The sequence below is a fragment of the Dermacentor albipictus genome, chromosome 5 (genome assembly GCF_038994185.2).
Source record: "Dermacentor albipictus isolate Rhodes 1998 colony chromosome 5, USDA_Dalb.pri_finalv2, whole genome shotgun sequence".
In the NCBI taxonomy this organism is placed as follows: domain Eukaryota; kingdom Metazoa; phylum Arthropoda; class Arachnida; order Ixodida; family Ixodidae; genus Dermacentor; species Dermacentor albipictus.
Window position 1 is genome coordinate 134906555 of NC_091825.1, and position 15189 is coordinate 134921743.

Here is a 15189-nt window from a genome sequence, read left to right on the forward strand (position 1 = left end):
CGGCGGAGACACCCGAATGCTGCTGCTCTGCGCGTGCATTGAATGAACCACGCAGGCTGATATAAGAGACGACCGCCAAAACGCATAGGGGCCACGCTTTCGCCCATGGACCGCACATACTGGGTTCTTTCAGCTGACGCGTCGTTCTTGACCCATGACTCGTAGGGAGAGTGGGCTTTGGATCTGGCCGTGGACCGGAAGTCCAGCGAGTTGAAATTTTTTTCACTCCGAGAATACTCGAAAACAGACTCAGAGTTGCTCTCGGTTTCACTGATGTGCAAAGGTGCTGTACGAACCTTCCCGCGATGAAAGCAGCGGCCTCTTCTTTTTAGGTTCGCATCACAGCTTCGACTTTCTTACAACGAACCCTACTCGGTGCAGGGTCAAATCCCACGCAAGTCATACCAGACTGGTCGCCTTTAGCAGCCTCTCTGAAGGAAATACACCTCGCAACTGCATTAACAAACTTTGTCCTCTCTCTCTCCTCGTAGTTCGCCCAGTAGAACATCTCATGGCTACGCCAGGCCATCGCACAAGTCCGATAACACATGCATGGATCCACGTAAATGCGTGCATGCATGCGTACGCATACGAATGTATGAAATACGCACGCACCGAAATCTAAAAGTGGCAGATATGCCGGCGTTCGGTAACCATGCAGTGGGAGATGCATGGCGGTCGAGGGTGGCCGCCGCCCGAGCTGTTGCGTCCCCAAGCGGGTGTTGTTTCATTGCGGACTAGTTGCTCCTTCTATCTTCCTTCCATCCGTTGTTTCTTTCTTTCTTTCTTTTTCCCCCTCATCGCTCGCTCCGCGTGTGGACGTCCGTCCGTCCGGCGAGAGCGGCGAGGCGGAGAAGCGGCGGTTGGGTCTCCGAGAGCCCGAAAACGAAAACCGCTTGTTTCGCCCGATCGACTTCGGGGGCCATTGATCGCAGCCGACGCCAAATTAACGACCTCGCCCGGCTGCCGCCCAGCCGAGACCGGACGGGACGAGACGGGACCGCGAGGCGGTGGAGGGGAAAGGTTTGGCGGCAGTGGTGCACGGCACACCGCCACCACTGCGCGTGCGCCCGGTACTGGTCAAACGCAAACGGAAAGAGGGCGGTGCAGGGGGAAAAAAACAAGGAAAGAAAGAAGGAGAAAGAAAAGCGCTGGAGGGCAAGAAAACGACTACAGATGGCGTGCAGACAGCGGGAGGCGAAATGATGCGAGCATTGTCACTTGCAAACGTCATTCAGCCTCTCGCGATTTGCCGTACAACACAGTAGCATATTATATATATATATATATATATATATATATATATATATATATATATATATATATATATAGCCCCTATGGTTGGCGCCGTACAAGTGGCAACGCTATCAGACGAGAGAAGGGGAGCGAGGGCGGAGGGGGGCGGGTTTGTCTGCGTGCATTCTTGAAGGCGAGGGAACGGAAGACATGATAAAAGAAAAGTTCTTGAACAAGGCGGTTATTGGGGAAAAAAAGTCAACCAGCTAATTATCTTCATAGATGCACAATAGATGACGCGAAAACTTGCAAATGTAATACTTTTATGGCGAATTCGCCAAATCGCCCCGGTACGCACCAGGGCGCCCCAATGTGCCGTTTCATCCAATCATCGTTTGGCTCAGGGCAGCCCGGTGAGCGCCGAAGCGATTTGGCGGATTCACCATTATCAGAACACGCGAGAGCAATGACTACGAGTGATAATATGCTGTATAGCATAACCACGACTGCCCCACGTGAGATAAAGAAAATGAAATAAAATAGAGGGCACACAGTTACAACCAACTTCCTTCAAGCTTCACGATCATAAATTTTCGCGACCTCTATAACGAAGTCACGGTTTAAACGTTCTAACAAAGCTCCTCCTCGGGGAAAGTGCACTAAAAGCCCGAAAGAACGGGGACGAAGTCCGCTCTGCGCACCGACGTACGTGAACGTCGGCAGTCGAGAAAGCTCGCTTCAACGCGCCCAACGAGAGCGAATACCGCGCTCCAGGAAGGTCACTTCCACGAGGCCACAGCTCCGCATTGTCTCACACGGAACTACCGCGTCTGTACAGCCGTCGCAACCTACGAACACGCGCAAACAAGCACGCGCAATAAAGGCCACCCGGAATGCTGCCCCAGCAGAATGTGGGTCGCAATTACGGAGGATGAAGCCCAAAATTCGGGTCATCGCAAGTTTAAGGCCTCGTTTAATTGGTCGCGTTCAGCGAAAACGAGCGACCCCTTAGGGCAGCGAAACTGCGCACGAAGCAGCCACGGCCATTTTTTTTTTTTTTTTCAAGCTCGGTGGGGCTGCGCGCAAATTACGCGAAGGGGGAGGCACGGCGCAGGTAGACGACATTCCAGGAAGCTACAGTCATTAACGGCCGGGAGGGTTGTCAAATGCGTGCAGTAGCCAACTATACTACTGGCCAGGCTAGGAGGAGAGAGTGAAAGTGGTCATCAGCGGTGCTCCCTTGCAACATTGCTTAGGGGCACGCACAAGGGCGAGAGCTTAGTTAAGTCTGGTCAAGGTTTTTTACTCCTTTCTCAAGGCTCGATTTGCATGCGTTTGGCAGGAAGACGTTGGCGATTAGCGGAGAAAGTGTAAGAGTTTCCTCATTTGAATTTCGGGCGCGAACGGATGCGCGGGTAGCACGTGTTCGGATAGTTTGCGCTCGCAAAAAAGTTCCCGAAACTCGTTAAGTTCAGTCCTCCGTTGCTTCAGAATGTAATGCAGCCCTCGTTTATCGAAAGACTATTAACGAGCCCCAAGCAAATGCTGTCCAGATCTTGTCTGATGCGTCTCCGTTTTTTCTTCATTCCAGGTTAACTCTGCACTACAGTGTCGTTCGAACCACGGACTATGACTCTGTGTGATAACACTTAAACACCACTGAAAAAATAACCGAACTGCTAGGTCTCCTGCTTTCACGCCCGCGGACGCAGGTCGATATTCAAGGACAGTAGGCGATGTGCATCGGCGCCACGAATCAATCAAACAAGCACACGTTCTTTTACACTCGCCCATCTCTCTTCTTAGTTTCTTTTCTGCTCGAAAAAGCCCTGCTAGGCCTGGGTATTTCGAGCACACAAGTTTGCTTTGGTGACGTTATGTGGACGATGCGTCAAGTTCTCTACGCTCGATCGAACAACACGGTATGGCGCGGGATCACGTGAGATTGAAGAGTCAACGTCTCCAGCGAACTGCTGGCGGTCAGTGTATCGCAGGATCAGATCAACCCGGCGGTGAATCACTATCAAGCTGGAAAAAAAGAAAAACAAACGCGCAGACATTCACACTCGTTCAAAACAATGTTTCGTGATGACTTATATCGCTGACAGTAGATGCGTCCGTAATGGACTGGCCGCGCTGAAGCCGCAAGCGTTGTTTAACACATTAATTCGCGGAAAAAAAATTCCATTATGAAGTTTTCTCAGCACATACAAATTTTAAAAAATGGGCGGGGGGTAGGTGAAACAGGGAGCAAAATTAACAAACCGGGAAAGATACAGGCTTCATTTACACGTAAGCGCTGATCCTCCTAAAGCTACGAAGACGAGAAAAATCTTGCCCTGCCGCGAAGCACCGATCATCCTCCCCTCGCAAATGAAATTGCAGGACGAATCGAGCGAGCGGGAGCAAAAGAACGCTATCTCCCCCAAAGCTTCTTTCCACAACAAGGCTGAACACTCCAACGCCACGCTTAACCGCTAAGGACGCCGATAATCAACAGACCACCCGGTCTGAAAGAAGAAGAAACAAAGCGGCAACTCGCGGTGTTCCGTTCTCGGATGACGGCAGCGCGCTCGAAGAAGGAAGACGCAAAGCAAAGCAGAATGAAGCAAAGCAAAAGTGAAGCAAAGCAAAAGTGAAGCAAAAGCGGAGCGATGAGGGCCCAGCCAGAAGCAGCCCGGGCGGGGGGGGGGGGGGGGACGCCAGCCGCGCACAGGCGACGTGGGCCAGCTGCAGCGGGCGTGCCCGTACAATCGGGGAACCGATTCGCAGCGGGAATCAATGGCTGCTCGTCGCGCTGGACGTCGATAAACGAACACAAGCGACGGGATCTCTGCGCTCACTCCCCCCCGCTCTTCCTCTCCGCGCACAAGAGAAGACGCATCCAAAAAGAAAAAAAAGGAACAAAGAAAAATGCGAAAAGGTGGTCGAAAAACCAACAATCTGGGAAAATAAAGATAGACGGAGAGGAAAGAGAGGAAATAAAAGCGTCATTCCTCCAGCAACTCCCGTTTGGACGCTCTTCTTCTCCCCACTGCTCTCCAGCAGACCGAGCCTTGTTCGTGCCCAAGGCCAGAAACCGGTTTCGGTTTACGCCGGCACATCGGGCTTTCCCGCCCAACCGGGGAGCTCTCCGGAGAAGCCCAATAATCCGCCGGTCTTCTCCAACAGCATGTCAAAAACACGGGGAAGCGGGTAGACAGAGAGAGATAGAGAGAGAACGAAAATAAAGCACGGAGGTGGAGAAGAGAAGATATGAAAAAAAATAGGAGGCAGAGACAGAAAAAAGGAAGGAAGAAGTCTGCATGGGCAACACGCCAAAGCTGCATTTGGAGCGGTAATGCGACGAGGCGCTCACGCGCCGGTTTTTGAGCGCGTTTTCGTCGATTTCTGCTGCAGGGGGGGGGGCTGCGCGTTTCGAGCGATTTAGGCTTATTTCGATATTCCATTTTTTTTCTCGCCAGTTTGGCAACGTCCCAGCATTTCATCCACGCAGTGGCAAAACTAAAAGGACGAGACCATCTGGAGATGAGCGCGAAAGAAATGTGGAATGTAGTACCGGAATGACGCTAGCACCGAGGTCCTTCGGAGGGTATCGTAAAGCAAGATAGTACGCGCTCAACACATGTTAGCTCTGAGTCGCTATGACGCAATCCGTGTAGTCCTGGATATGAAAAACCGGGCAAGAAGAAATAATTACGAAAAAGACAGATATACGCTTAACAAATCCAGCCGCCACAGGAAATGCCACAGCACCGACATCGCCATACCCATTGTAACTTTTTTTAAAGCTTTGTTTTCCCTGCTGGTAGCTTTCAGCACATATACGAAAGTAAATATAGTTGCCGGTTATTTCGCGCCCACTGTACCTAAGGAGGGGGGGGGGGGGGGGGGCAGAGATAACGCTAAACTGCGCGAACGGAAGCAAGATCCACGGCGTAACCGGCTGACGCGGTCTTCGCGGCACTCCGGAAGCGAGTAAAAAAGATAAGAAGAAGAAGAAGAAAAGGAAAAGGAAATCAGAGACGAGGAATATCGCTAGACAGCCAGCGAGCCAGCCACCAATTTCCACGAACACACAAAGTATCTTTCCGGGTGACCACATCGTAGCCAGATCTAGCGGTTTATCGACCGCATAAAACCAGCCCGCGCACACGTAGTACATGTATCCACGCGTCCAGGAAGACGCTGATAGGCTGCTTCGCAACAGGCACGCACAAACAAACGAGGCAGGACGTTCTAACGCCAGAATGTACGCACAACACGCCAACCGAAACCTTTTTCCCAAGCAGCACGAAAAGCTCGGTCCAAGCTAACCGGAAAGGCGTCGTCATTCGTTGGCTCGAACGTACGCCCAGTGTGACGACAAAGTCAACACAACACCGACGTAAGACGAGGCAGTCAACGCTGCGAGCTGGCCGTTACGAGGATTTCAAGACGCGTCGCATTTTCTTTTTTTTCGTTGTCATTTCTCGAGGTGTGTATTGGCTGCTTATTACACATTTATATACACCCTCAAATATCCGCGGCAGGCGAGCGATATCTGTCGTCTCGCAGGCTTCGCAAACAGTTTGAGCAAGCGTCGATGTTTGTTGCCGCTCGGCTTGGCCACACACACAAGTCCCGACGTCCTGCCGTCAAGGAGTGAGCGCGTCAGCAGAGCTCCCTTGTGTTTGCTTTAAGACGAGCAGTAAGCGGAGGGGGGGCGGGGGGGGGGCGCCTACTGCGACGTTGTCGCGAACGGTTATTCCGTACAACGGAGGACCCGACCTTATACAACGTGCGTCAACATGGAACCCTCCTTACAAGGGGAGGCATTCTAGCTGTTCGCTAGAGGACAGCGATGATGCTGGCGTGCGGGATTAGACACTGGGGAGAGCGCTAGACCGCGTACGCTAAGACCCGCGCGCTCCTCTCTGGTCTTCTTCGGTCTTGCAGCCTATACTTAGGTCGGCCCGCAGCTTATCAGAAAGAAAGGGAATGAGAGAGAAGCGCCAACGAAAACTGACGATGTGAGCTCCACTATACTTGCGCGGGTGGCTACGTCAGATAGGGACTGTGGGAGTGATATGAGAGGAACTGTAACAAGAGACACGCAGATGCAGGAACGGAATGAGAGAGAGAGAGCGAAGAACCAAGGAAGGCAATTTCGTTATTTATCAAACTGAAGTCACGGAGTGTCCAGGAGCCAGGACTGCATAATAATAATAATAATAATAATAATAATAATAATAATAATAATAATAATAATAATAATAATAATAATGAATGGCTTTAGAGGACCGCGCGACACAGTAATTCATATATTCCAAGTTACTTATATGGAGCGCGTCGTAATCGTTTCAAGGAAGGTGCATTTTATAGCGAAGGCGGCAATGAGGAAGAAAAGTTACTGCCTTGCTGCTTCCTGTATTCAAAACATTCCTATATAAACGTGAAAAATGCCCCCCCCCTTTTTTTTTTTTGCTGGGCGTGTATCAAGCCCTTACAGATCGGCTATAAGACGGATAGAATGCGAACCCACCGTCGAAGCATGCGGCTGCTAAAATTGTTAGAACATAAAACGCAGCAACGCGTAGACATTAAGTGCCTCAAGCTGGCCATAACGGAAGGCAATCCACAGAGAACTCACGTGAGGATATTTTCCGACTGACTTTCTGACCAGGGCTATTTCAACGGTCAACATGATCCAAAAGGCCGGCACGAACGCTTTCCCGAGTCGTCGATACATACAAACACGACCTGCAAACACGGGTGTGTAGACGCGGTAGCGAATCCCAGCTTTAATGCCTAATTGCATAGGGATTTGTGCCCTATCCGTAACTGAAAGCCTATCCGAAATCAAGTGGCTGACACGAAGTTCCTGGAGCCAATGCAGATGGCACAATGATTAGACAGGACACACGCGCCCCGCCAAGAAACGAATCTTGCAAAATCGACCTGAAACGCGCGCGTACACGAGAAAGCAAAAAAAAAGGACTCACCGTGTCCTGGCACGGGTTGCTGGGGTTGATGAAGTCCAGGCCGCGCACGCCCTGGCCGTTGAAGCAGTCGTTGATGTTCTGCGTGAACTTGCGGTGGACGGCGGTGAGCGCGTACACACACAGCGCCGACTTCTGGCTGGGCCGGTTGTAGACGTCCGTCTCGTCGCGGCTCTTGGCGAACACGACGAAGAGCACCTCGTCCTGCGCCGTGATGCCGAGCGAGACGGCCAGCTCGGAGCCCGGCTTGCCGACGAACGCGGCCTGCGCCAGGTTGTAGTGGATGCCGTCGGGCGTCTGGCACACGAGCGCCACCTCGGTGTACGAGTAGTAGTGCACGTCGTTCTGGCAGATGCGCACCAGCTTGGAGATGTACGGCTTGGGCTCTTCGGTGAACTGCTTCTGCACCGTCAGGAAGTAGGAGAAGCCGCGAGAGCTGAAGCCGAACACGTACGTGATGGGGTACACCTCGCGGGCGAGGCTGTTCACGAACACCTTGGTGCCCGTCGAGACGCCCGTGACGGCGATCGAGAAGGTGTCGTTGCTCAGGTCCAGGCTGCGAGACGAGACCGCCGGCACGTCCGACCGGTACGGCCCGTTGCCCGTGAAGGTGACGCCCACGTAGAGGACGTGCATGCGCGACAGCCGCTCGGGGCCGTTGGCGATGAAGGCCACGGTCGAGGCCGTCGCGTTGTTGGCCACCACGGACTCGTTGGCGGGCGTCCGGTAGTTGGTGATGTTCTCCAGGCTGTGCACGGTGCACACGCCCTGGAAGAGCGAGCCGCACGCGATGAGCCGGCTCTGCGGGTAGTCGATGACCAGCGCCTTGTTGTAGTAGTCGTGGTACTTCTTGGTGATGGACGGGCAGAAGCGCGTCACGGGGCAGCCCGGGTCGTCCTTCTCGGGACCCATGACGGCGCGCGCCTGCAGCTCGAGCTTGCTCGACAGCTGGTAGATGGTGTTCACAGCGCCAATGTACACCTGCGCGCGGAGGGAAGAGACAGGGCCACACACGTGTCACCGATGCAAATATCTCGCTTCTTTCAGACGTAACAAGCCTCCATTAACTGGAGAGCTGAAGAAGCAAGTCTCTCAAATGCGCCACCAACGTCATTCCCTGAGGGTGCCGGGGTCTCCGAGACCGGCGTCAAAAAACGGTGCTTCTGAGTATAGCGAGCCATGCTAGAATCAGGCCTGTACGAGAGCAGGGAAAGCGGTGCTCACCTGTCCGGTGTAGCTGTTGACGGCCATGTGGATGAACCTCTCAGTGGACGGGTCGGTGAAGACGGCCGGCTTGTCCGGCACGGTGCTGTTGCCGGTGCCGTTGGCCGGGGGCGCCTGCCGCAGCTCCTGTGCCGCGGCCCCCGACGACGACGACGCCGCCGGCGACCCGGGCTGCTGGCGGAGCGCCGACGCCCAGAGGCCATGTGCCGAGGGGGGCGCCGCCGCCACCAGGAGCAGCAGCAGAGGCGGCAGCAGCGAGCAGGCCGCCCACCAGCGGTCCCGCCTCATGGCCGCCAGACACGGGCCAGCCCTTCAGCCTGCACAGTCAGGTCAGAGGAACACGGTGAAGCTGGGGCATACATCGACAACAGAACGGGACGACCGCAAAAGGGAGAAGTTCACTCGGATTAGATTAACTCTGCGACTGGAACACAGGCACACTGTAAAATAATTTACACCCTTAAAAGTGGAAAAGGGTGTAAATGAGTATAACTCACACCATTAGGGTGTCAGTTAGATAAATCACACCATACGGTTGTGAGTTATAGACACATTTACACCCTTTTTCACTTTTAAGGGTGTAAATTATTTTAGAGTGCACACCCGCCAGAGCAATAGGCAGGGGGCGCTATAGCGCACATCCGCTTGCGAAAACGCCCAGCATTCCTCGCGTTTTATCGTCGTTTTCGGCGTGAACTCGCGCGCGCGCTGTGTCTAGAAGTTTAGTGTTTCTCTTTAACCACCTGTACTCTAATGGAAGTCACACCGCACGTAAGACCGCTTCTCTCGTCCGCCGCCATTGCGTATGTCGGAAGCATCGGAGACGCAGCGAAGCATCATACTATCAGTTCTGTGACCATACATCGAGACAGCCTGAAGTGCCTTCGGAACTACATTTCATCGACAAAAGTATAATAGGTGTTAAAACGCTAACTTCCGAAAAAGAGCCGTTGTTATTTCTTCATCCGACCTATGATGAACGACGTCGTCGACGAAACGTGCAACTTTCGGTCTCTTGGCCGGCGGCCGAAACACGATGTCGAAAGCTTGCTTGAATATACTAGCCTCCGAAGCTTGTTCGCTTGAGTCGGCGCTGGTCGATTCAGAGCTTGAGCTAGATGAATCGTCGCTCCCCGCAAGCAGTAAAAGCGCAACTTGACGATGCGAAGCACCATCATCCGAGAGACCGCGATTCGCGTTCACGGGCGGGCGCGCCATGCGGTACACGTTGGCTGTGAGTAGGCTGACATCAAGCGACTTTCGGGCGACTCTGTCAATTTTCGCTGAGAGCGCTGCTCCGTGGAGTGGATCTAGCGTTGGAGCTGCTCCCAATCCGCTAATGAAAGATACGGGAGGCACTCTGAATCCCCCAATGGAATACACTTGCTCCGCAAGGTGCAGAAAAACTACTACCGGTATAGTGCTCCGAATCTGCCATTGCAATTCACCATATCTATCCATCGAACTATACCATAACTGCCCTGCAAGTGCGGTCCTGTCTAAATGGACGGCGATGTGGGGGCGAGACATCTCGCATACCAACCTGTGTCGCAATGCGGACTCGTTGGGACGTCACCTTGGAGTACTGGCGTAGCGCAAGCAAGACGAGAACACGACACATGATAGAGCCGTGAACATGACAGCGCCGTGTCTGTGTGTTTATGTTCCCACCTGTGTCGTCGTCTTGCTTGCACTACGCTATAGTATTCCAAGCCCACATACCAAATTCGCGTCCCAGTGAATGCGAGTTCATTGCCAAAACACACGCACGTACTCCCTCCGCTAACGGCCGTTTCAAACAGTGGAATCATGTCTCACCTCTTCGGCGCGCGAAACATAATTGTGTAATACAACAACCCAGACATGCAAAAACGTGACTATGCGCCGACAGCTGAGTTCCCCGAACCTCGGCGGCCTTATCTGGCCGCATAACGACGCCAGAGTCGTGAATGGGACTGCCCTCAGCGCTCAGCGGAAATGTGACTAATGCAGGCAAGCGAGAGGGCCGGCCGGACTCGATAAGAAAAGAAGCGGAAAGACGTTGCCAGCGCGGAAGCAGCGGCAGCCAGCGCAAACGTCGCTTGCGCAAACACGACGAGGTAACAAAACAAATGCGTGCAGCCTGCAGCGCGGCGTTTTGCGACGAGAGACAAATGCATGGGGCGCGGCTGTAACCGCGCAGTGACGCTATAGGTTGGCGGGCTACCTGGCGCCGTGGAAGTTCAGTTGTTGAACGCGAGGTCAACTCGCGAACGGACGCAAGAGCAAGGGGCTATTTTGCAAGTATTCTGCTACTGCACCAGGTAGTGGACATGCCCATTTCGTCTGCTGCGCCAATTCTCATTTGCTGGGCTGGGGTATCCGTCGTAAGGAGCTCGTGCCCCCAGCCAATCAGCATTTCAGAAGCAGACGAAATGGACATGTTCACTATATGCGGACAGTTGCTGAATAGCCCCCACTGGCGCCCTTAACTAAGGTATTCCTTATAACCTTAGGAACATCAAATCCCGTGTGCACCAAGGCTGGTCCTTCTCTTGAAACAATGATCCCTAACATGCCGGTTTGTTAATGCAAAGGCATTATGTGTCCCATGAGGAAGAAAATCTGGCCTCGTCCGCAAAGAGCGGTAAAAAATAATAATCATCATCAGTCGCGTCATCAGCGCCTTGTATGACTTGAGCAGTAATGCAGAATTAAATTGATAAAATGTTACAGTACGATGACCTAAGGCAGGGTATATAAAGTGAATTACGGTGTAGTAAAGTGAATAAAGGTGAAAGGGATTAAGGTGGATTAAGGTTGGAACAAATCAGAGCAAGGTGTATAAAGGTGGATTAAACTGGATTAAGTTTGGTGCAAATTGCAGCAAGGTGGATTAAGGTTGGTGCACTTAGAGCAAGCTGGCTTAAGGTAGAGTTGTGAAGGAGACGTGACAACGTATGACCATCACGCATCATGGACGTAACCAATTAATTAGAGAAGTCATTATGCTTTCTCATTCAAATCCCGAAAGGATACATAAGTGACCCAATTTTTAGACAATAGGCTGCATCAACCAAAGTTACATGACGACTTGCGACAGTTAGATGTGCCCCCAAACTCAGTACGCAAAAGTACTTTTTTATTTATTTTACTTGGAAGACGTCTTAAATGATTGGCGCTAGTGACTATAGCTTATCGCGGAGGGCTCACAGTTTTGTTCTTTTGTCGCTACAATAATTTTCTTCTGAGTAATCAACTCACGCAGCAATGTACATAGTTATTTCTTTTACAGCGCAGCTCCTAGGCACCCGTTCCTGCGTTGAGCGTCGGCGTAACCGACAGAATGAGCACAGCGGATACATGAGCGAACGCGGAGCGCAGCGGGGGTAAAAATACGGCGATAGCGAAGAGAGCGCGAGGAGGAAGGCGGAGAAGGAGAGTGCAGTAGAACCATGAGGCAGAAAGGTGAGGAGGAGGGTATGGCGAAAGCGTGAGAAGCGTAGTGCCCTGCAAGACGGGCTCTGCGGCGACGACTCCAACGAGAGGGCGCCAGAGTAGCGCGCCGTCGTCTGTTAACCGATGGCATGCGGCCAGAGCGTACACCGAAACCACATACGGAAAGAAAGCGCTGCATGAGTGGAGGTCTGTCTGCGGCGGCTGCTGTGAATCGCGCCCACGCCGCACCCACACGTGCCTCCGTGCATATATTATCACCACGCCCGAGTTGCGGGAGGCTGTGCTGCTCAGCGCACGCCCGGAGAAACGACTCTGGGCAGTTCAACTGGCCGACGACGCCGTAAGACTTAAGGTCTGGACGCCGCCTGAGGAAGGGGACCTCCGATGGGGCTAGTCTCGAGAGCAGGGGGCTCCTTGACCCCAGCACCGACATTTAATAAAGTTTTCTTTCTATCTATCATGATCTTCCGGTTAGCGAGGCAGTTGCGCCACACTTCGCTCCGTTTGCAATGTGCCACACGAGACATGGTCCGCGCCAGCCGATATATCGCAAAATGAAAACACGTATAGAGCTGCGCTAAAATTGCGCATTATGGAGTATCGTAATCGTCGGTGAATTTCTTTATTCAAGTTATAATTACTACTTAGAAAAATAATAAACAAAAAATGAGTGTTGTCAGCATACCGCCGTAGACTCCCTTATTTACTTTTATCCGAATAAAAGGAGAGAGAAAAAGGACCCGTGGTTGCTAACGTCGCGGTACGGGTATGGACGCGTCACTTCGGCGAGATCATCACAGCTGTGCAAGAGACTTGTATATACGCCCTCAAGTTCTTAAGAACTTATACGGCGATGGCTTCTGTCACTTACAACATATCTGCCAAATAGTCCAATAATGTAATGTTTTGTTGACCTCCTTAAAGCATCATAAGTAAGCGAGTACGAAGAACTTACAAAAACAGCTCCTGAAGGTTTATAGTTCCTTCCAGTAACTTGTCGACTAAGAAGACGACACAGCTTGCTTAATAAGCAAAACGAACGCTGTGGTTAAGGTGAAAGCCCCGTTCCTCCGTGCACAGTATGCGAGCACCGGACCTACAAAGCTCCTCGTAGCGGTCAACAGTCGTAACGCATACAGCGACACCGCAGTCGAAGAGCACACAAGCAACACCGATCCGAAGCAGCCGCAACAGACACAGGCAACTCTAGTTCTCAAAAGAGGGCTGGTCAGGTTCCACGAGAAAACGACAGGGACACGGATCACAGTTGCACGTTGCCAACACGTTAACCACGGTGCCGCCGTCTCGTCTTCCTAAAGCAGGTAGCAACAACAACGAACCCACCTCCGCAAAGACGAGAAGCGCGGTCGAACCGGCGGCGACCGAAGCTCGGGAATCCGGTTGATCCCCAATGCTCACACAACCCTGCGACCACTCCGAGACGACACGAGCATGCAGCGCGTCGACCGGCAACAAGCGGGGAGGCCGGCGGTATACAGCGAAAGCGGGGGCGACGCGTGCTCGTGTGTCACCGGCTGCGGCGGCGGCGACGAGCGAGCGACTCGAAGGAGGCGAGCGCTATCAGGAGCCGGCCGGAGGTGCTTGCACAACAAGCCCAGACAGCGCACGGCGCGTCGTCATACGTGGCTGTTATTCATCGGCCTCCGTTCCCAATAGGCGCCTCTTCGCCCACCCCTTTCCAAACTCCGGTCGGTGGCAGGAGGGGTCTTATCGGCCGGGTGAAGACGACGAGGGTGCCACGGTGTGTGCGAGTGTCAGTCAATGTGCGTGCGCGCGCTCGTATGTGTATACGCGCGAGCTTAGTATAGCAAGGAGAAGGAGAAAAAAAAAAAAGAATCGGACCTCTCTCGAGAGAGGCTCGGCCGAGATACGTCGGGCCTCTTCACAGGACCAGACAGGGCCGTCTATCAATTTGCTCTCCGGCAGCCACACAAACGTCCCGTGCAAGCTGGCGGCGCGTCGATTACTTATTGTGGTGCGTGCGTGCGTGCATGCGTATACATGTCCGAGGGAGTCCATCCCTGGCGGAGAGATCAAAAGAGACCGAGTGCCGTGGCGACCAGCGCCCTGCTTTATCGTCCACTCGGGCTAAAAAATGACGCCGCCGAGAGACACAATGTGCGCACAAATAGTGTTGCGCGTGCAAAAATAGCCTGAAGTGCACGACACGTATAAACGTGCACACACTGCGTCCGCTAAAAGGCTTCGTAGACGGATCTCTCCGCAACACAGCTCAGCCGTGCAAAGGCCATAGGGCAAACAACTCCGATTTCTCCTACGTGAAATCGGAGTGAAACCATATTGTTCTGACACTTTTACTGACCTTCAGAAGGCATTCGATAATCAATCATGAACTTCTACTACATAAAATGTATAATTTTGGTTCCAGAGGGCCATACCGTTCATTCTTTCATAATTATATCAAACAACAAAAGTAGTGTGTAAGGAACAGAATACTATTATAGCACGTTGTGAAGTATAAAATCAGGAGTAGCTCAAGGGTCCATTTCAGGACCCTTCTTATGCAATATTTATATTAATGAACTAGCCAGTTTACCACTCCAATCCAAGCTGTACGTATACGCAGATGACACTGCCCTTGTATGTGTGGGACATACTATAGCGAACTCGGAGATACACTTCAAACAGATATAGAATGTGTACGTTCTTGGTTTGTTCTTAATACAATAGTCATTAACAATGCCAAAACAAATCTTATATGTTTCCACAATCCACATAAAGCCGTAATAAATTCCAAGCCAATTGCACCACACTTGCTGTGGGAATTGTTCACGCATCCCATTGAAGTTAGTAGACAGTGCAAAATATTTAGGAACGACATTCGACAAAACACTATCTTGAAATATCCACATCGTGGAAGTCGCAACAACGTTAAGAACGGTTTGTGCTAACCTACGTTCCCTGACATCGTTATGCGATGCACCTATAGGAAAGATAGTTTCTAAGAGCTTAGGCGAGTCGGTGCTAAAATATGGTATACCTTATACGGTTCCGCATCGCTTTAGAAATTAAATGTGCTAAATAGCATGCTAAAAGAATTGCCTCTAGCCTGTTATATGGAGCACAATTTCATAGAGAAAATGTATTACTCCGCATGAACCCTCTGACGTATTATTCACAGAGAACCAGTTTCTATTTGAAATTTTGTACAAACATTACTTCTCTACTTCTTTCATTGCCATACTCACCACTGCTCGACAAGTTAATTCATACGGTTATTGGGTCTGTCAATTGAATGAATCCACATAGTCTCCTACAAGGTCCAGTT

At 51.9% G+C, this 15189-nt stretch overlaps 1 protein-coding gene across 3 annotated transcripts in view; it reads right to left on the reverse strand.

The window, feature by feature from the left end:
- PlexA (plexin A) overlaps positions 1–15189 on the reverse strand; it is a 385856-nt gene that overhangs the window by 90886 nt on the left and 279781 nt on the right. For 2 of the 3 annotated variants that reach the window (XM_070538955.1, XM_070538957.1), the window contains 2 exons: positions 8442–8758; positions 7221–8198 (listed from right to left, as the gene is read on the reverse strand). In XM_070538955.1, the coding sequence (XP_070395056.1) occupies positions 7221–8198; positions 8442–8729 (1266 nt within the window). In that variant the 5' untranslated portion in view covers positions 8730–8758. Of the gene's footprint in view, positions 1–7220; positions 8199–8441; positions 8759–13223; positions 13528–15189 lie in introns of those variants that run through there. The other variant, XM_070538958.1, reaches the window with a different exon arrangement.